The 22600-nt window shown below is 45.7% G+C and overlaps 1 protein-coding gene across 3 annotated transcripts in view; it reads left to right on the top strand.

Moving 5' to 3' along the window:
• The window catches only part of ABCA4 (ATP binding cassette subfamily A member 4), a 130006-nt gene that overhangs the window by 43361 nt on the left and 64045 nt on the right, over positions 1 to 22600 (top strand). For all 3 annotated transcript variants that reach the window (XM_017660129.3, XM_036998093.2, XM_036998092.2), the window contains exons 12-16: positions 12781 to 12986; positions 13627 to 13803; positions 15712 to 15934; positions 19111 to 19332; positions 21183 to 21387. In XM_017660129.3, coding sequence (XP_017515618.3) covers positions 12781 to 12986; positions 13627 to 13803; positions 15712 to 15934; positions 19111 to 19332; positions 21183 to 21387 — 1033 coding nt within the window. The remainder of the gene's footprint in view (positions 1 to 12780; positions 12987 to 13626; positions 13804 to 15711; positions 15935 to 19110; positions 19333 to 21182; positions 21388 to 22600) is intronic.

Here is a 22600-nt window from a genome sequence, read left to right as displayed (position 1 = left end):
GATAGGCCCTCTTCATTTAGGACGACAGCTTCTCACAGCACCTAGGGTCATCTCTGTGCTGAAACCTCCACAGAAAGAGGGATTGGCTTCCCCATAGAATAAGCAGCACACCTGGACAGTTTTGCATTGGCTTGTCTTCCCTATCTATCCTTGCCTCCCTCAAGGGATTGTGTACGTGAGGGAGGTCTGGGTCACATGCCCCCAGGGTAAGGAAAGCAGACTTAGCCTCTTCTGATCCTCGGGATGGAGCAGGATGATTGGGAAATGGGGTAGGCTGCTTCTGCAGAAGAAACACAAGGCACAAAAACCTGAAATGACTTTTCCTTCCCCATCTTTTGAACTTCTATTCATTCCTCATTCATTCTTTGAGGCTCAGCTGTCAAATGTAACCTCTGCTTCAACAGAGGCTCAGCCATTCACTGCTCTGTGCTTCCCTGGCCCTCTCGACACATCTCTCTTAGACCTTGTCTGACTGAGATCTGAGGTAGGGGTTAATGTGACCACCTCGGGCTGAATAGCCAGACTGGAGTTCCTCAGGGTCAGGGAGCACATCTTGTTATTTTCCAGTTTTCCATCCAAACTCCCTGGGAACATCTCCATTAAAGGCTTATCACACCTGCCAATGGACCAGGTCAGGGCTAGGTAGAGGTCTCAGGTTATCAGGAACCATTAGAAGGCAGAGGATGCTCTGGGCACCAGGAGAGGGAATTAAGCCAAGGGCCCCGGAAGCAAGCTGCCTGCCCCTGCCTCCTGGCTCCTGAGGATGAGCAGCCAGTGAGGAAAAGCCTGCCACCATCAGTCACCACGTGCTCTTGAAGATTCCCTTGGCCCCTGGTGCCACTGGAATTTTCCCCAGCGTGTGTGACGCTCCCTCCGTGGCCTTTCAGAAGGGGCCAGGTGTGGCAGAGAGCCACCAAAGTTCAGGTCAAATGATCCCCAGCTTATCTGAAGGCAAGAATGACCTTGGGTGCTTTTTACAGAACTGATTCCTAAATACCAACCCAGATCAATTGACTCAGGATTCCCAGGGAAGTGGCCCAGCAATCTGTGCATTCACAGACCTGTGAGATTGGTGGAGCCTTGGAGTGGCCTTACCATTACTCAGTTGCCATCCCCTCCTCTCCCAGGGCCTCCACCACCTAAGTCCCTGGCTGTACCCACCACCACCTGCCCTCTGCAGTCATAGTACAGGTAGGATGCTTGAAGGGGGCTTGGGTGGGGGAAGGTGTCTCTCTTCCTCTAAACTTGCAGAGCAGAGTTCAGGGGTTCTCACATGTCTTTGTGAGGTGCCATCAGTAATAAGAAATACTTCCCGCCTTTTGTTTGACTTGATGTTTGCACAGTGACAGAAAGTTCTTATTTTCTTGAAGGATTACTTTTTCCATGTAGCTTGCACTTAATGTAGCACCAGCCACCCTAGAGATGCTTAATATATGTGTACTGCTTCAATAAATGGTTAAGAATTCTGTCTCTGGAGCCAGATGGCCTGGGTTCAAATTGCTGCTAGTTGTGCCTTAGTTTCTGCATCTATAAAATGGGAATATTAATTGTGCTTACCTAATGAATGGGCTTGTTATAAGAATGAACTGAGTCCATTCATCCAAAGCACATGGAACAGTGCCTGGCATAGCAAGCACTTAAATAGTAACATCTTAACAAAATACAACTAAAAAATACTGCTTAGGAGGAGGATGGTGGCATTAATGAAATGAGACCCAGCCACGGAGCTGCTCCTACTGCTCCTCTAGGGATTATGAGGCCGCTAGTCACACCTTTCCTCAGCCACCAAGACTTCCTGAGGGCCTTGCAATCCCAATAGCTCAGTGAAGAGCTCCTAAGCAAGGCCACGGGGGCCACATGTCCCTGGTCTTCCCCAGGGGTCCCTAAGAGGGGTTTTGATGGTGGCAGAAGCCGAAGAGGTGATGATTCTGATGAGGTTTCTGATCTTCTTGCCTTTGGTGGGAAGCGAGGAGGAAATGCACTGAAAGGAGAAGATGGGAGGAGGCCATGTGGTCCTGGAATTGTCTGCTTGTGTTCCTGTGTTTCGGGGAGTTTGGAGGAGCCTTGGAGTCCCCCTGCTCCCACCTGGGGGACTGCTCAGCAACAGCAGAAGCAGAGACCCCTCCCCACTGGCACTAAGGGTTCCCCAGGGCAGGGCAGCAAGTGAGTTCCCTCACGGGCTGTTTAAAGCTCAGCTGAAGCTCTCCTTTTCAGCTGTGTGACTTGTATGGAGGAGATTTGGGAACTTCCTCCTGGGCCAGCCTCTAAGCCTACTTCCCTGCTTGTTCCAAAAGAGAAAAAAAACCTCTTTTTTTTTCAGGAAAATTAAACAAAAACACTCTTTAAAGTGAAAATCATGTCAATCTAGGTCAGTGTGGCACTCAGATGTGATACTGAACAATAATAGAAGCCCCAAGAACTAAGAACAAAGAGCATTAAGCCTTTGCCTTCATAGGAAAGGGAAGTGATTCAGTAGGTTTTCTCTTCAACCAGCAGAAGGGCTAAAGCTCCCTCCTTTCTGCTGGGGGTGAGGCCTTAGGTACTAGGCATTCCACTGAGTAGCCTGAGTAAGTCCCCTTCCCCTGGAGCCACCTTGCTGGGCCACTTGCCTGCCATGGTAGGCTACTGCTTACGGAACCTTCTCACCCACTCAGGGAGGACAAGTGGGCCTGGATCCCTACTTCTTGTGAGCTAGCTGCATTACTCTGAGAAAGTCACTTTACCCACTAGGGCTCAATTTTCTTATCTATAAAATCCAGATAACACAACAGACTTCCTAGAGTTGTACTTGAGGACACAGTGAGAGAAGATGCAGAGCACGCCACACATTCATGCCACTGATCGCTAGGCGCCTGTGTAAATTCTAGACCCTGGGCTCCCCATCCATGAGGTATGGGGTAGGTAGTGCCCTCTTCTCCAGGTGGCATGAAATGGGAGAGGGCTGGGTACACAGGACAGATGTTGGGTGCCCAGCAGCACTTACTACGAGCCACATGGCTGTCTGCCCCTGAGCCACAGCGCAAGTAAGGAATGTACCTTTTTCTCAGAGTCAAAAACTTTGTGTAAACATTAACCAGAGGTGAAGCTACACTTCAGAATACCCTTAGTGTGTTGGCTTAGGAATCAGGGCCTCCAGCCCATTCTGGCTCCTCTGTGGACAATGGGTCAGAGGCTCCAGAGCTTTTCTTGTCCTCAGAGCACATCCTCAGTAAGGGGCTTCTACAGTCTCATTCATCTCATAACCACCTTCTGCCTTTCCCTTGATCCTTGGCCTTTAGCAGGAAAAAGTAAAGGAAGGTGGACAGTGGACTAGGGAAAGTGGTGGTGGTGGTATTTGGGGAGACTCACACCCCTAACATGTGTTGAGATTAATTCCACCAGCCTTCAATCACCCTCTGCTCCAAATCAAAGGAGACTGAGAGTAAATGAGTCTTCATGTAGGTAAATATCTTAAACTGATTGTGTTTATACTTCTATAGTCATAATTCATATGTATCTTATTCACATACACTTTTCTTCTGGAGAAAAGCACAATTTAAGAAATTAAAAACTTATTCTCTAATTACCCTTTAGTTAAAACAAACACACACACCCCTGCCCTTTGATTTCTTTGTTTAGCACAAGGTTAGACCTGTCGCAGATGGAACCCTACTTAGAGATCACAGTGTATTTCAATTTCATGGTATATTTGAATTTCAGGTCTTGAATTTCTCATCAGGAAGCTGAATTCAGCCAAACTTTAATATGAAAATACCTCTGATCATGGCATAAAATTGTACTTTAACTAGTCACAACTACTTCTCCCTAAGTCTTGAAAAAATACATACTCATTAACTGCTTTGTCTTCGGCTGTCAACACAGTCAATATATATATATGTCCATTACTCTTTTTATCATCTGCATGGTGATTATCTTGTTGATGGTGATTATCTTGTTGGTGATCTTATCAGTACCAGGATTTGGGAGACTACTTTTCCTCTGTACCTGGCATGCTCCTGGCCACATGCCACCACCACCCAAGCAGAAAGTGCTCAAGGAGTGCATTTTATTTAGGCTAGCCTAAATAAAAATAGGATTAGGAAGATAAAGCTGCTGATCACTTAATGTCTTTAGAGTCAGATGTATCAGTCCTACTGCTTCTGTTGATTCATTGACTCCAGATACACATTCAGAGGCTAGGGAGAAATCAGAGGAGAGAGAGGAAGGTACAGAAGGCTACACCACAAAAGGGATGTTATTTCAAGGGCCATGAAGTGGTTCATAAACAACTCATAGGCAGTGACATTGTTTTATCTCTTCAGTCTCTCAGAAACATAGAACTGGGCTGAGCTAGGAAAAACGACACGAAGCAGGGACAGACTGGGGTCATGGGTGGGGGAAGGGACTTGCTTTTGAGCCTGCTATGGACCAGCCACTGTGTTGGGCACTTTGACATGTCATCTCATATAGTGCTCCTAATTACCTGACTCCTCATTATCATTTTATAGAATTAAAAAGAGCCTCAAAGAGGCTGACTAACTTGCATAATGTACTGAAGCAGATATATAGGAGATCCAGAATTTTAATCCAGACTTTTTAGCTCTGATGAGGATGTTCTTTCTCCTATAATATGAGGGGCACTTTAGTATTGTTTGGAGAAATTACATAATGAATAAGGTGAAGGGAGTAATTATTCTTTAATACTCAGGATAGCAGACACTATTCTGATTGGGTCTTTTCTGCTTGAAAATAACTAGACTTAGAATAAAAAACTGAAGAGATTTGAGTCATTCAGTCATGCATAAATCCATATGTATTGATCCACCCACACCTGAATAAATATCAATAATTCCTGGCCCCTAGAAGCTCACATTCTATGGGGAGAGATAAACATGTTATAAACAATTCTGTAATAGTGGTTTCTCAAAGGACTGCTAGAACCATAATTCATTCTAATGGAGTAGAAACAAGGTAAACAAATCCAAACTCAAAATGTCACAGATCTTCCAAAGAATGTCAACTCCTCCTCCAACTTATTTTCAAAATCCCTCCTTCCTCTCCCTCTCTACATACGGCTTCTGTTTACAGAGCTGGTACCATCTCTCCTAGCTGGTCTCTGGTACTCCATGCTCTTATGGCTTCTATTCAGCTCCCATATGGCTTCCTGTGAGATATTTCTAAAAACCACAGTCTAGCCACAATGTTCTCACCTACAGGTCCTCAGTGACCCCTCATTGCTGTAAAGGTGAAGCCCATCCCAGTCTAGCCCCTTCACACCTCTTCCACATCACATGGGATTGCATGCTGTCCCAGGCCTCCTGCTTTGTGCAAGCTGGTCCCCACACCCACTTCAGGACTCTGCTCCTACTCCTATGTTTCAGGCCTTCTTCTATGCACCATATTCTTCCATCATAGCCCTTGATAATTATTTGTTCTTATGCCTCCTCACCCCCATAGTCCTGAAGCCCGTAAAGGCTGAAATGCTTATTAATATCTTGATTTTCCAAGTTACCTTAGTGGAGCTGCAGTGGAATAAAGGGGATACCCATATATGCCAAATTAAAACTGAATGCTGGGTCTTAAAGATTGAATTTGTCAGCTAAGCAAGGCAGAAAGACAATTTCAGGCAGGTGGAAGAGCATAAGCAAAGTTCGGAGGTGTGAATCAGCAGACAACTTCAAGAGAGGCAGATAGTCAAGATAGAGTTGTGGCTGCAGAATCAGGAAAGTGGATGGGCATGGGGGAGATGTAGTTTCTAGTCCCATTTCTAGTCCTAGAGATGGGACTAGAAAGGTCCACTGGCCAGGCTTATGACAGCTTCACCCTGCAGGTTACAGGACACCATCTCCAGCTCTTCCTCACAGGCTCTGTGATTTGGGGCAACGTCACTGTTCCACTGCCTGAAAAATGAGGATGATAACCAAGCTTCAGTTTCACCAGCATGGCTGAACTGGGTGTTTGCAACAAGAATGTACTCTGATTGGTCAGTGCCCAGCTCTGTTGATTATTAAATATTTTAAGAATAGTAACACCCACCTCCCAGAGTGGCTGGAATGATGAAGCAGGAAAGCTTGAGACCTGAAGTACCCCACAGTTGTCAGCCAGGTTTTTATATCTTCCCTTGGGCCCAACTAGGTACGAAACGTTACCTGGTGCCTTTACCCCAGTGTGAATCTTTGTGCTCCAAGTTGACCATTTTATTTGTTTCATTATGATATTTATTTATTTTAGAAACAGACATTTTTTCACAGCTGTGCATTTCCTGTCCCTTTGTTTTCCAGTCTGGTGCATTTCCTCACTCATTGTGGTTGAACATTTCAGATGTCTGCTCACAGTGCCCAATATGTTAGATAAAATTTATTGCAGTGCCTTCGGCCTCTATCTCACTGACCCAACCAACTCAAACAACCCAAAGCTATTTTGCCCAGTGGCTTTTTCCATGGGAAATGCATCTTGAGTGTTACAGTTCAGGTCTGCCAGGAAGTTCGTTCTGGGATGTTTGCCCACATCCACTGGCATTTTCCAAAAGGAACCCCAGGTGTCCACATGAAGACCAGCAGGACCACTTCAGGCCACCTTGGCATTCATCACCCACTCTGCTTTCAGCCTGGGAGGCAAGGTTACAGAGCCAACATCTCTAAAGGTGCAGAGCCTCCCTTACGCCTGAAGACTCACCTCTGACGTGTCCTGGGTTTATTAGTCAAAATATGTCAGCTCAGGGTGCCAGGCCTCTTTGATTACCTAGTTCAAACAAAAATAGAGGTTCTTTCTTTCTTTGCCTCACTGGGCATTGTTTCCTGCTTAATAACTTAATTTATCTCTTACCTAATATGTCTGAATTAGAGTTGGGTAGGGGGAAGCACCGCAGCTTCTCCTCCCAAGGTGGTGTTTGACTTGGCTGTGTAAACAAGTGAGTGCATTCTGGAGAAGTCTTAAACACAGCTGCCGGCCCTGGAGAGAGCACGAGCCTTTTCCGCCAGGGTGAACTCTGCTTCCTGGTGACTATCAGCAAAACAACCAGCAAAAATTGTAGGAGTTGTATGGACTTCAAATGGTGGTGGCCCTGTCCCCCAGGCTTGGCTACAGCAGGTAGGAACTCAAGGGGACAGGAAGACCTCTTCTCTTGATTTACTGCCCTTCACTATTGGAGGGCATTAGAGTAGTTTGTTTTGAGATTCTGAACACTGGTAGCAAAGGTTGCCCAGAAGCTGCCTGTGAGGCCACAAAATGCTGTTATTGTATTTACTGAAGATGCCCTTTAATTTCTTTTCCCAATAGTGCTCTGCTGTCTCTATTTGAGCCCCTTATGCTAGCTAATTCTTACCTACCTGCAGTATTGTTCCCTAACATCCATGACCACAGAGTCTCTCTGTGTGGAATTAAATAGCTTTAACAGATGGACTCCATGTCTCAGCCTTCTTAAAACCTACTACTATGTTTTAACTTACAAGCTAATTAGATCAGACCAAATTATGTCAAAATCCATGATCTTGGATTTTGCCTCCCAAACACAGTCATGCCATACTCACATGAATATACATGCCCATTAGCCAAGATTTTAATTTCTGGGGTCAGAGCAAGTATCACTAGGGAATGAAGCCACTGGCTGTGAGGCAGTGGCCTCCCCATGAGAGTACAAAGGTACATCAGGAGTCACCTCAGAGGGGGACCCAGGGACTTCTGACTCATGTCCAGAGCAGCGTCCATGACTGCTATGCCTTGACCTCAGGGAAGATTTGGTGAGGGTAACATCCTGTATTATCTTCATAATACCTTCCTCTGGGTAGAGTTGTCCAACGTTTACACCTGGTGGCCACTGAGCAACTAGTGAACACCAGGGATTTAGGACCCGCCGCCACCCCCACTGCCCAGGGAGTACCAGGATTCGGCTTCTGTCCATAGCACTGTTCTAACCAGACTAGGTGCTACGGATCAGCTCGGGATGGGTTGTGTTCCCTGACACACTGTTTAAAGAATATAACTGCCTTCCTCCCTGGGTAAACGGCTGTCACAAATGAAAGGTCAGCAGGCACGGGCTTCAAAGCCACTAGACTCTGTTGGCTTTCAAGACATTCTGCAAAAACAGTAATTAAAATGGTATATTTGAGTCCTCATTATTTGTGAAACAGTTTAGTGTCCTATGTGGTTAAGACTTAGGCTCTATCTGGAGGAAGCTTTCCTCATTATGCCTCATAAGCAAGCTTGAAGTGACACTCATAACTGACCCTATGAAGTGGTTGCAAGGATTCAAGGGGCTGATGTAAGCAAATTCTTTGGACTAGTTTTGGGTGCATAATAAGCCTTCAATAGGCATCAGCTTTTATTCTTAGCAGGAGGCACTGGCTAGGCTTATCCAAATGCTATCATGGGATCCTAAAAACACACTTACAAGGAAGGACGTATCTCAGTCGTGTACACAGGGAAACAGGCCACACAGTCGGAAAACCGCAGTGGTGATGGCATCCAGGGCTGCCTCGTCTCACACTCTACCCTGTACTGCTTTCCAAGATGGGGAAGATCACCCAACTTTGAAAATGGGTCAAGTGTTTCAGGGTAGAAATGAATGTTTGAGAACCTTATAAGTTTTGTTTTTCCGAAGAATGTCAGGGTACCAGTCTAGAGGGACGCAGCAGGAAATGTGACTGTGAATCAGTTGCCTGATAAAATAGTCAGGATGGAGCCTGTGTCATTGCAGGACTCAACAATGTCACTGAAAACGTCAGTTGCTTATTCCAGTGTCTATTTCCCTTTAAGACATGAAAGGAGAGTTCAAAGAGAATGGCCCAGATAGCACCACAACTCACATTATTAAAATGTATTTGTTTTTATTAGCTGTTTGCTTCAATGAGAGTTATACTCTCATTAGCATGATACCAAAAATTTACTTTTCACCAATTTCTCCTAGTGTGTCATCTGGATCTAGGGTGTACAGGATTATGTTCAAAACACGCAGTCTTGTATCTATATTTCTTGCAGCACTCAAGACCCCTGAGTTTAAATCAATTCAATTCAGTGAACACTGAGTCCCTTTCATGAGGAAATACTATTCCAGAGACGACAACGAATGAGACATGGTTCCTGACCTCCAGGAGCTTACTGTGTCTAAAACTGTGCTGACCAATACAGTTATCAGCAGCCACATGTGGCAATTTACATTTAAATTAAAGTGAAAAATTCAGTGCCTCAGAGCACTAGCCACATTTCAAGCACTCAGTAGCCATATATGGTTCCTGGCTACCATGTTGGACAGGGTAGTATAGAGCACGTCCATCATTGCAGAAAGTCCTACTGGACAGGGCTGCTGTACTGGACAAGGGCAAGAGTTCTTCTTTGGCAAGCCTGCTGCCCCAGTTTTGGGGTTGGAGTGTGGGTTACTCTTAGGCAACATGTGGGAATAGCACTGCTCTCAGGCTTGACACTTGAAGACATGGATTCGGATTCTGCTTCTGACCTCTGTTGGTCTTTGGCAAGGCTCTTCCCCTTTCAATGCTGGTTTTCCCACCAGAAAGCATGGACACCAGGCCACAAGAGCTCTATGACTCCTGCTGTCCAAATGCTCTGGGATGTTGTGAATGAATCAGCCGAATATGTTGTCTGTGTGTGTCACGATGTGCCAAAGCTAAAAGAAACTCCAAAGAATGCTGTTTTTCATTTTAGAAGTTTCATTTTAAATTGACTCTAATTGTCAATACTGAAAGTCTATATGTGCAGTCCTACACTTGCCAAACTGATTTTTAAGATGACATTATTTTATTACCCATCTTTGTAGAACATCAGGGTTTCCCTAAAGGAAACTTAAATGTGTTTCTTTCTTTCTTTTTTTTAAATGTGCTCTAGAATTTCAGTTTTGATGCCTCCTTACCCAAGCAGCAGGCTACCAATTTTCTGTCCCCAAAGTGTTGTCAAGTTAAGTGCTGACAAAAACCAGGAGCCAAGCCCTTGGTCTAGAATGTGGTGATTCCCCACAAAAAGAGAAAAGAAAAAAAAAATCATAGAAATAGCAAACCCCAGGTTATTTCTGTCCGGAAAAAAATGAGCATTCACTGAGGACCTTTGGTGTTATGAGGTATGTAGGTCCTTCACCTCATTAAAAGACTGGCCAGTGTAGGCTGGGCAATCCCTGTTTGCAAAACAATAGCTGATTAAAGAAAAATTTCCATTTCCCTCAAGTCTATGATGTGTGACTACACTTACTGGTGTTAAAGAAATACCAATTCTATATCCTTTTTTTTTTTTTACTATTAAAGTATCATTGATATACAATCTTATGAAGGTGTACCATGAACAACATTACAGTTACACCATTCACCCAGGTTATCAAGTCCTCACCCCCCAATTGCGGTCACAGTCCATCAACGAATACAGAGTCACAACTTGTCTTCTCCGTGCTGTACTGCCTTCCTTGTGACCTACCTATATTGTGATTGCACCACTTCTGTTTCCTTTTAAAATGACTATCTTAGCATGGTGTCCTTAAGCCTGGGCCCTCTAGATTTTCTCATTGACAGTGTTCTTCTTCCTGTATCAGCTGGCAAGCCAACGGTTTCCTTCTTTTTATCTAGACCACTGAGAACATTACATGGGACCCAGTCTAGGATGTGGAGCCCAAGGCAGGGCAGTCTAGTTCAGAAGACCCAAGGAGGGTGGCTTTGTGGCACTTTGTGGTTCAAATTCAGCTTCTCAGTACCAACAGGGGAACTTCTGGGTCACCCTCTGCCCCCACCACCCCGGATAGGTTTCAGCACGAGGGGTTTGGCGAATGAGTTGGGCTTACCTACTTCTTACCAGTGCAGCGAGAGCTTGGCCTCTGGTCAGGTGCTTCCAGTCTGTCCACCTTTCTGCCTTCTTTACTTCTCAGGTAAGTTGTGGGGTCAAATGAGCTGGAATATGACACCTACTCTACCACTTTGCGGAAGTTACTAGCCTCGTTGAGCCTAAATTGCCTGGGCTACAGAGTGAAGATAAATAATAACTGTGTTGCACATGGACGACCTGCTGACCAGGCTGTACCTGTGGCTCCTGATGCGGGAGAAGGAGTCAGGGCCTGGCGCTGGAAAGTGGGGAGGGAGTCCGGGACTTGCCACTTTCTAGCTGTGCAGGCTCCAGAGGCTCTCCTTGAGTTGTTTCCTGTTCAGTAAAATGAGGATTCCTGGTAATTCACAGGCTCTGCATGGGAGTTACAGTGCTCCTTTAGGCCTGTTACACCAACAGCCTCTAGCCAGGCTTCCTGCTTCCCCCCACCAGTGATCTTTCAGTAACATGTCTGATCCCACATGGTATACCCCTGTTTAAAGCCCCAGCGGTTCCTTACGGCTTTTTAGGGTTTGCTGGGAACACTTCTGGTAGTCAGCACAGAAAACCCCATATGCCAGGAAAGCCCTCAGTTGGGCCGCCCCCCTGCAAGTCCCTGCCCACCTCCTAGCACTCATCTCTCACCACTCACCTCTGGTCACTATGCACTTCTCTGTCCATTGGATCCACCTGGCGAGTGTTGGACAAAATGCCCTTGCCCTGGCCCTGCCTGTTCAGAATCTGATTTCACTGGTGTGGAGCCGGAAAGCTCCCCGGTGGCTCTAAAGCACAGCCAAGGTTGGGAACCCCTGCTCTATTCTTGCAGGTCTCCAGACAACCCGTGTATTGTTCCCTATGCCTGAGCTGACCTTTCCCCTGGTTTCTTCCCTTGGGTAATTCCTGCTTATCTTCATCCAACTCAGGAGGCTCTTCCTCCCGGCAGCCCTCCCAGACCTCTCCAGGCAGACCCGCCTACATTGCTCTGCTGGGCTCTCAGAGCACACTGGGCGTGCTTTCATCAGAATCTGATCATTCTGCATTATGACTGTTGGTTTACCCCAACTCACTCCCTCATTAGATCTTGAGCGTCTTTCAGGAAGAGATTTCATCTTTCCTCCTTGTATCCCTGGAGCCCAGCAGGCTCTGGCCCATTGCAGACTTTCAGTAAGTATTTGGTGAACAAATTAATCAAGACAAGGCCATCTGACCTCTTGTGAGTTACAGTCTAAGAAAGAAACATCAACACAATAACCCGAGTCTATTATAAGAACAAGAGGTTAAGGAAAAAATAGATCTGAGTATGATACAATGCTTTAACAAATCTATAAAAGTAGACAACCCCGATATTCAAATTAAAAGAAATTCTTAGTTTTGCTCTTCAGTGGGTATTGATTTTTTTCTATTCCAGGGGGAGAAAAAAGATACATTAGGAAATTCTTCCTCCACCCACATGATCTGTCATAAAAATGTAACTGGAAATGATTTCTTGGACTCAATCATTTTGGCTCCATGATTTTCTTTTTTCCTCCTTGTCCTTCCCTCAGCTGGCCGTCCTTATGTGTTTGCAGAGGCGGGAAGGTTCAGTGCCAGGACTGTTTCTCTCTCTCTTTAAAACTCTTTTATCAGTAGGCTTTCTGATCTTCAAAGCAGCCTGTCTCCAATGTGACCCCACTCCCTCAGACTCCCCATGCTGGGCAGTGAGAGCTGTGAGTGTTTTTGTCATTTTGACAACTTACATGTTTGGACTGCCTTGGACAGCCAGATAGTGTGGCCCTCACTAAATCTGCAGGGAAGAGCAAGTCAGCATTTCTAAGCGCCTTTCACCCCCAAATCTAGACACACTGGAAAATTAACACCAGACCCTGGAGTTAAGCAAACAGTAAGTTTCTAGGTCTCCTTGCCTTTGGTCCATCCCATGGGGCAGCAGCTCTCATCCTCTGCCTTTTCGTGTAGTCCAGTCTTTGCTGCTGGTGTTCCTCAAATTCTCTCAACTTCTGTGACTAATTGCAGTGTTTGATCCTGGATAAGTTTGAAAGCTATGATGATGAAATTCAGCTCACCCAACGAGCCCTGTCTCTCCTGGAGGAAAACAGGTTCTGGGCTGGTGTGGTGTTTCCTGACATGTACCCCTGGACCAGCTCCCTACCACCCCATGTGAAGTACAAGATCCGGATGGATATAGATGTGATGGAGAAAACCAATAAGATCAAAGACAGGTGATTCTTCAGTCACTCTCAGAAGGCCCTGGGCAACTCCAGGGATGTATGAGGCAAGGAGAGGGGCCTCCTCTGGACTCAGGCCAACCACCTCCTCCTGACAGGGTGGGTGCAGGGGTAGGAAGGTTACTGGGAAAGGCATAGAAACACTTTGGTATCAAAGAAATAAGCTAACCACTTGGCCCTATTAGTTGGTAAGACTGGAAGAACTCAGCTACCCTACCTCACCCCTGCAATTCAGCATTTGTCCCTGCCTGGCCTTTGTACAATTTGGAGATGGAAACCTCTAGGTACTGAATTATCTTCACATAGAGATTCTGCAAATGGAGTTTCTCCAAAGTCCCTGGGAAATCATATTTGGTATAGAATAAGGGACTGAGACTGGACTCAGCTTATAAATCAATAAAATTAAGTTAAATCAGAGGAAATAAAGCTCAATGTAGAGCCCTTGAATGAAAGCAATTATAGGACATGTTGTGGATGACTGAGATTTAAACTGTGACCTAGAACATAGAATCAGTTTGGAAAAGGTTAGGGGTAAAGTGTCAGGGGAGTGAGTTCCGAGTCACCTCGTGCTTGTGAGGTGTCAGCTGTCTATTCCTGTTCACATCCTTTGTCCCTCCCTCTGGTTCCTTCTTAGGTACTGGGATTCTGGTCCCAGAGCTGATCCCGTGGAAGATTTCCGATACATCTGGGGAGGGTTTGCCTATTTGCAGGACATGGTTGAACAGGGCATCACAAGGAGTCAGGCTCAGGCTGAAGTTCCAGTTGGAATCTATCTCCAGCAGATGCCTTACCCCTGCTTCGTGGATGACTCGTGAGTCCGGGACTCCCAATCCCCTATCCAGACAAGCTATTGGGTTGCTGAGGTGGGGCTTCAATCTCTTTGGAGAGAAACCAGGCGACTGGGGCTAGCTTGTGGAGGATGGAGCTCTGACTGAGGAGCCTGATTCTCCGAGGCACCAGGCCAGGCCAGGTCGGCCAGTGAGGTGGCAGGGAGAAAGGAGTTGGTGTGGGTGGAAAAGGGAAGGTGAAAATTAAAGCTATGGAAGAGGTTGGGGGAGGGGACAAAAGCTTTTAAAATTTCCACTGCGTAGTATGTTTGGCATGCGGAAGAGTTCCGTCAGTGTTTGCCCAATGATTGCCAAATCAGCAAATTAGGACCCTGCATCGCAAGTAGGTCCGGTTCCTAGGAGCCTCGGAATAATGCAGCTCTTTCCCTAATTAACATTCCCATGATGGACACTTAATGAAAAGGCAGAGGAATGTGCTGGATGAGCTCCGGCCTTCCCTCCCTACCCACTCCGTCCCCAGGCCAATATGTTTGCTGGCCAGGAGCAAACTAGCCAGCTACCTACTGTTTTCTGAACGTGCATTTGGGAGGTGGTAGGGGGACAGAGAAGAAGAGGGGCTGGAGGGCTCATTTACCATGGTGCTTGGGGGCAGAAATATTCCCAGGACAGCAGCAAAGGCTTACAGTTGGCTCAGGGATGCAACTCCTAGAAAAACACTGGGAAGTTCATCGTAGTGTCTTGTGTCTGTAGGGTTTAGGGAGGACAGAATCATGTACAGCCAGAAGAAAGGAAGAGGCAAATTGCCAGCTGGCAGCAAAGTAAAATAAAGCCTACTATGGGCGCAGGAAGCCCTCTCTCAATGCCCGAGTCCAATCAGTTCTCCTTTCTTGGCCTACAAAAGACCACAGAGGTAACAGTGGCCATTCTGCAGTTTGGGTTTGGGCAATAGGCAGGTATGGGAAGAAGAGCCAGAGGCAAAAAAACCAATTCCACTTTGAGGATCAGGATGGGAGTGGCTGGCAGGGCAGCTGGGTAGACAGTCAGGAAGTAGCGGGACTCTGGCCCTCCGGTGTGGGAGAGCCCTCTGGTGACAGGTTCCAGGAGTGCAGCCGTATGAATTCATGGTTCCCCAAGGCCATCTTGAGTGAAACCCTCCCACGTTGGAACGGGGCCCCTCTGGTGATACCCAACAGTTTTCAATAGATAATAATCCCAAAGGCTTTACTAGCACATCAAGTGCAGGGGAAACATGTATAAAGTTCATAATAAAGTAATTCCAAAATATCAAATCTCCCCTGCTTGCTGGAAGGGATATCCACTGGTACACGGCTGGTAGAGTTAGCAGTGATTGGATCACTGACTGATTCATTGGTGGTTCAGTTGCCTTCATAGAGTGCCGCACTGATTGGTTATTTGGGGCCTCTTCCTGCACAGCTAGGGTGTGTATGATCCTCCAGGGTAGACCGTGCCATACTTGTCACCCGCCTCAGGGAGCCCCATTACTGACCTCACCACCACCAGTTCCCTGTTTGTGGTCCACCTTCTCAGACTTCACTGTCAGTATGTATGTATGTATCTCTATCTATTCCAGCCACATCCCACACCATCAGATCTGTAGTCCTTTCCTGTGAGATCTTTTAAGAAGGTCTACACTGTGTAACATACATAATACAATTTTATTTACACATTTTATTTACAGAGCATTCATCTGGGCTGTCCAAAAAGCTACCATCTTGCTCTAAAGAAAAATTAATCCTTCAGGACAAAGTGCAATGTTTGAAAAGATTCAAGGCCACTGAATGTCCAGGAGTGATTTTCTGCCTTTCCTTTTGCCTGGGCTTTGTTCTCAACACATTCATTTAACAAACATTTACTGCACCTCTAACAGGTACAGAACATTCTACTAATTTGCTTTTCTTCTCTTGTTCCAGTTTTATGATCATTCTGAACCGCTGTTTCCCTATCTTCATGGTGTTGGCTTGGATCTACTCTGTCTCCATGACTGTAAAGAGCATTGTCTTGGAGAAGGAGTTGAGACTGAAGGAGACCTTGAAAAATCAGGGTGTTTCCAATGCAGTGATTTGGTGCACCTGGTTTTTGGACAGCTTCTCTATCATGTCAATGAGCATCTTCCTCCTAACCATATTCATCACGGTAAGCCAGATGGAGAAAGCCCAGAAAATCTTGAAGAGTGTTTTTTATCCCACCTTTCTCCCCATAAGTGAACTTGTGGCTACATCAGTCATCTGTCCACCAAGAATAGCATGACATCATAGCTGCCCCACCATTCCAGCCAAAGTTGAAACGCTCGGAGAGATAGAGTCTCCCTCAAAAAGCCACTGTATCATAGTGTCTTCCCTTCTCCCACTTCCTGCCTAGGGAGCTACAGCCTACATAGATTATCCAGCCCCATCCCATGGACCATCTTGAGAAGCTGCTATTAGCAGAGCCCAGCACAGGGTGATTGTATATACAAAGAGTTCTGTCTTTCCAAACACAGAAAAAAGTAAGTTCATAGAGTGTTTTCCTGGGATTTCTGTCCCAACCACTGGCTAGGGTTGGAACGTGGAGAGCGTTTTCAGTGTATTACAAGAGGAGACCTGGACTGTTGATTAATTGCCATCATGGTCAACCATTCGTGGCTTGACCAAAGAACATTCTGCTGCCTGAAAAATCTCCCAGAACTCTCACTTTTAAAGGATGGAATTTGGAATCCGTTCTTTCTCAGTGACAGGAGTTTTTATAGCTGCAGACAGCATGCATAGGTCTATCCTCTGCAAACTTGCAGTGCCTAATAAGCTAGACTTGGAAATAAAACATTGTTTCATAATACAGTTACCCTTCCTTTTTAGTTCCTCCACATTAGATGATCTTTTGTGCTGTTAAATAGTAAGCACATAAATTTAGGTAGTTTTTTATATCTGTTTGATGGGATTTGGTATAAGCTTTAGACTTTGGGCTTTGCAACCTCCCGATATAGTGTCATCAAGCTTGTTCTGCCTCTTAACCATCATCATATTGAGTGCACCTCTGCACTATACTATATGTGTGCTGGCTCACAGACTGACTAGGTGTGTCCTATCCCACACTGGACCATACCTGCTATCTACTTGATCCAAGAGTGTTCCATCACACATCCTGTCCAACAACACATATCCATTAAACCAAATCCTGCCCCCTCTTGGCAGGATATTATGCTAAGTCTGTACTAAGTCTTAAGTGTTACCCTGAGATCCAGTGAGCTGGGTTGTGGCCTTAACCACACCAGTGCTAGAGTCCTATCAAAACCAAAGCTGACAAAGCAGTCATTCTGCTCAAACAACCTGGCCCTATCCAGAAGTGGCCTTAAAGTTGCAGAGTCCCAGAGCTCCACAGAGATGAGGGGAGAAGCTGAGCTCTCTGCCTTCCTATAGGGGCCCTTGTCTCATCCCATCCTTCAGTCTGCTCCTTTTCCCCACTACCAAGACATTTTGTGTCCTCAGATCAAACAGGAGTCAAAATGCATAAGCATCTGACTTGTGCAAAACACATAAACAAGCACGACATTTTGTAATGACCTGAGACCTGTTGCTAATAAGTGACACTGAGATCTGCTTTCCTAAGAATGGGCAGTTGGACTTCAAAGCTTTTAGGACGTGAGGAAAAGAATGTTCACCAAGAGTTTCTTGCACAAAGGGGTTTCTCCTTATGGGAACCAGAACATTGTTCCAGAGATGACGGAAACAGAGCTTTCCCCACCAAAATAGGAGCTTCCTTAGCATGCCACTCCCATCTTTCCATTGTCCTTCCTTCCCACCTCGGCTTCGCAGGAAAGAAGCTGGAAGCTGGAACAATGGGAAGGTTCCACTGTTTTTCAAGCTATTAGGAACCAAAGAGAAAAGTAGTCATTAAAGGAGGCCAAGGCCAGTGAAACTGTGAGTTCAGCCAAGTGACTTTCATCTCTGTCTCAAGTCAATGAGAAATTATACAGCCCCAGAGGTTTGTAGGACTTTACTTTGAGCTAAGAAATTGATTTCACTCTTCTAAGAATAGCAACAATCATCTTAAAGTTCTTACAGCCAAAAGCTACATGTTCAGCTGTGGACTTCCTTTTACCAAGTTGCATGTGGTTAAAGAAAAGAAGTGAGCTTTCAGGGTATTTTAAAACACAAAATCAGGAATTCTTAGTCCTAATTTTGACTTTTGTTTAGCATTCCTCAGAGTTTGGTGCTAGTTAAGTATGGCCCTCTTCCAACCTTCTTTGCCATTTGTTTTATTCTGTTTTTTTCAATCTGTTCTGTCAGTGCCTGCCAGGCAGGAAAATGTGAATAAAGGAGAAATGTAGCAATAACAGATAAATGGCACATTTGTTCCACTCAGTTTTCACATACCCATAATAGATGTTGCTAAATGGTCTCTTTATTGAGAAGAACCCAGTGCTCCAGAGCACCACCACCAATTGATCAGAACCCATTCAAGAGATGAACCTATTTATACATTTATGTTGCTGAGAAAAAAACAAGAGGACATGTATTTGGAGTTATATGTAATGGGTAAAAACCCTCACAGGGTATCAGTAGTAATGGAGAACCAAGAAGGCCTGATAAATTTGAACATCTCAGTTTATCCTATAATGTAATTGGACAGCAGGTCACTTAGTGAAAATTGCTAATTTAGTCTTTTTTTCTACACAGCCAAAGTGATTGACTCATTAGTTAATGTGAAATATAGGGAGTCTTGCCCACAAGCTTATGAAATGTATTTGTAGGATATTAGTGGATGGCGAAGATTAATCCACTTCTAAATAATTTGAATTAATTACTGACATTTTCACCAATATGAAAATGGCAAATCTTAGAATACAAGTACAAATGATTGGGTCATCAGGCCAGGCCCCAAGCAATGTGCTACAGTTTTTTGGGTGGTCTCCTGCCACCCTCTTTAGTTCTTCATGTACTCACTACATCCCAGAGCTGTTGATGGTCCAAAACACCTCCACCACCCCTACCCTCTGCTGCAGCAAATCTTCCTCCCTTGCTCTGGGCTCATTGCTCCACACTATCCCCTTCCTACCAAGGATTTTCTTAGTTAACACTTAATAATTACTAGGTACTGATAGGCAGCCTAATGTGTTACCCTCCTAGGGAATGTGGCTTTCATAGGGATTAAAGGAACTCAATGCATTGCGTCTTGAATGTGGAAATTCAGACACAAACGGTAAGCTAGTGGGAGAGACCCCTCTGGGGCAGAGAGCTTCTGAAGGCCCTGAATCACTGCACAGAGGTCACCTCCTGAGATCTCAGTGCCCCTGGACATGGGTGGAATGACTCAAGTGTCCTCTTTGGTTTCAGCATGGAAGAATCCTTCATTATAGCAATCCATTCATCCTCTTCCTGTTCCTGTTGGCTTTCTCCACTGCTACAATCATGCAGTGCTTCCTGCTCAGCACCTTCTTTTCCAAAGCCAGCCTTGCAGCAGCCTGCAGTGGTGTCATCTACTTCACCCTCTACCTGCCGCACATTCTCTGCTTTGCCTGGCAGGATCGAATGACAGCTGACCTGAAGATGGCTGTGGTAAGCAGATGATACATTTTCTCCAAGGGGTCTCTAGCAGTTCTAGAGGACCGTCCCACCCTTTGAGGGGGTCTCCTTTGCCTTGTGGCTCAAAATTATGTAAGGTTTAAAGATGTGGGAGCAGTCTTTACCCTGAGCAACCTAAGAATTCCTCCTCACCAAACTGCTTGATTAGTCTGGCCTGGGAAATAATTGAAAACCAGTTTAATTCAAACCAGCTCAACCCCTTTGTGTATCCATAACAGAACAGCCAGGCCCATTTCACTCAGTTTTATTTTCCCAACATCTGAGAAGATTTAGAAGAGAGGGAGCTTGTTCCCTAAGCATTCTGTCCGGAAAGATGTTCCCATGAATTAAAAGTTTTAGTTCCACTCCAAAAGAACATGAATCGAGGTAATTCTACAAGTGTCTTTATCGTGCTCCACCAGTGTACATAGAGAGTGGAGCCGAAATAAGCCAGTTAAAAACCGAGCCCTGCTGCAGAAGACTCCAGAAGTTGACTTTTGATTGCCTGAGAGACCTCTTAGTTCTCAATTCTCAAACTAACAGCCCTTTTTCTCTAATTGTTTCCAAATGGGTCATTTCCACCCTCTCATTAACCAAGTTAAACAGCTTCCAAGCCACGTAGGGTGTATTTTCCCTTGTCCTGCAGAATCTCCTGGTCCTCGGTTGTCTGTACTATAGGGTCCAGAAAGGACTGCCACCTGCTTCTCACTGGGGAAAGATCTGAGGTCTGTGTGGTTCTCACAACGCCAACTTATTTGGCTTCAGAGCTGCCAGAGCATCTGCCTTTTATTTCTCATGTTAAATAAGAAACTAATTGCTGCTATTTGTAGTACCCAGCTTTCTAAAATGATCACAATGGGCTAGTAGCAAGAAATCTGTATGTCTGTCTCAGCCTGTGAGCAGAGCTGAGCTACCTTGGTCTACTGGGTAAATGGTTGGTACTTTGAGGCCACAGCTAGCTTCCTGGGTGTGTGGATCCACCGGAAAGCTGTAGTCCTGGCAGCTGTGTGGACCAGAGCGTGGATGAGATTTTTAAAGTGTTTTTTGTAAACATATAGCTAGAGAGTTTTCCTTCTGCAGAGAGATATTCTGAACCCACCCTGGGTCCTGCAAACTAGAGAGAGGCCTTCTGAGCAGAGGAAATGGGAATAATCCATCCCTACGCATGTGGTTATGTGCTTTTTGACATGACAGGGACCACCCGTGGGGACACAGCTGGGGAGCTTCCTCTTCAGACTTCCTTTTGTGTGCTACCTATTCAGTCGATGTGTCTCCCCACAGAGAAAATGATTGTCTCCAGTCTGGATATAGGAAAAGGTCATCATAGGTACAATCTGAGATTTTTCTGGTCTCTCTGACAGACCTTAGGAGGTCATGGGACCGTCTTCCTGCCTGGCCCCCTAGCCTGCCCTAGGACACTGGTTACTCTGTAGACATTCCTAGTGGGATTCTCACAAAGCAGCTCAAGTTAGTTTCTTTGCTCTGTCAAAAACTGAGTGATCTTAAGAAAAAGGCAGAAGGGAGAAAAGGTAGGAAAGTGAACATGAGGACCTTTGTTCCTCTGGCATGTTATCCACGTGGTGTTCGTCTGCCCCATTACACAGCTGTGTTCCATTGAACAAGTGAGAGGTGACCTGGTGAGTATTGGGCAGGGGTCCCTGAGGCCTGAGTAGCATTCCCAGGATTCTCTTCTTGAGGGAAGACTTCCTTAATCCCTCCCTGGGGTGGCCTTCCCCTGGACACATGGAGACACTCATGTGGCCATCCTCTCTACCTTATGGGTGCTGTTGGCTCGGGTAAAAGACCCTCTGCTCCTCTCGTGTGCCCTCTTTGCCCTGCTGCAGAGCCTGCTGTCTCCTGTGGCGTTGGGATTTGGCACTGAGTACCTGGTTCGCTTTGAGGAGCAAGGCCTGGGGCTGCAGTGGAGCAATATCGGGAAGAGTCCCATGGAAGGGGATGATTTCAGTTTCCTGATGTCGGTGAAGATGATGCTCCTTGATGCTGCTCTCTATGGCCTGCTTGCCTGGTACCTTGACCAGGTGTTTCCAGGTAAGGCTCAATCTCCATAAGGTAAAGACAAATGGGTTCTTCAGATCTGCAGCCCTCTACTTTCATCTAGGTTTAATCTCATCCTTTCTAAATTCTTTCAATCTGAGTTGACTCTCAGAACCAGCATCTGATACTTGATCCAGGAGCAGTGAATGCTGTTGGCTCCACTTTAGAAACAGATCCAGAATTGGATCTGTCATCACCTCTACCACTACTTCCCCAGTCCAAGCTTCCTTCCACCATCATTTCCTACCAGTCTGTTCTCCACATTAGATTCAGAGGATCCTTTACAGAATCTAGGTCAGATGGTGTCAGCCTACTGTTCAAATCCCTCCAGTAATTTGTTCAGAGTAAAATCCAACGTCCTAAACCCAATCTACAAGATGCTTCATTATCAGCCTCCAACTGTCTTCCCCATCTCATGTCCTTCCTTCTCCCACATGTCTCTCTGCTCCAACCATACCAGTCTCCTACTGACTGCTCTTCAGTGCGCAGAGTACATTTCCTCCACGGGACCTTTGCACCTGCTGTTCTCACTGCCCAGAGCATGTTCTACACCCTTCCCTACATCTGCAGGCTTGCTTCCTTACTTCGTTCAGGCCTTCATATGCCACCTTGTCACTGGGATCTTTCCAGACTGAAAATATCCACATACCTATCCCTATATAAATAACATTCCTTCAGGGCTCCTGTTCCCTGATACTACTTAATTTTTCAGTCATCACCATCTGACATGACATGTATCTGTATGTGTTTATTAACTCTCTACTCTTAGTAGAATATGGGCCCATGAGAGGATACCCACAGGCTGTTTTGTTCTGTGCTAGTCTTGGTGCCCAGAAAAATGCCTCACTTTTGGTGGACACTAAGTAAATACCTGATTCATCTGAAGGTGGAAAATCAACTCTTAAAACAAAATTGGCTGTTTGTACAATTTTGTGTTTGCTTTGTAGAAATTAATTTTCCTTCAAATAAGTGTTTCCTGGTAGCTAGAGAAATCCCTCCTCCACCTGAGTCATCTCTAAGTTGACCAACAGCCACCCTGTGCTGTGGCCGGAGCAGGTAAGGGCAAGGAATGCTGGGCCTGGTCCCTGGAGAGAAACAACTCAGATCGTCTTGGAGCAGCCTTTGTTGGCAGGAATCCATGGACAGCAATCCTGGAATAAGAGACAGATCACCAGGCTGGGTTAGGAGGCCTGGGTTTGGATCCCAG

This window comes from Manis javanica, chromosome 4 (genome assembly GCF_040802235.1).
Source record: "Manis javanica isolate MJ-LG chromosome 4, MJ_LKY, whole genome shotgun sequence".
Taxonomy (NCBI): Eukaryota; Metazoa; Chordata; class Mammalia; order Pholidota; family Manidae; genus Manis; species Manis javanica.
The sequence above is the reverse complement of the archived record's forward strand: the minus strand, read 5'-3'. Positions and strand labels throughout refer to the sequence as shown.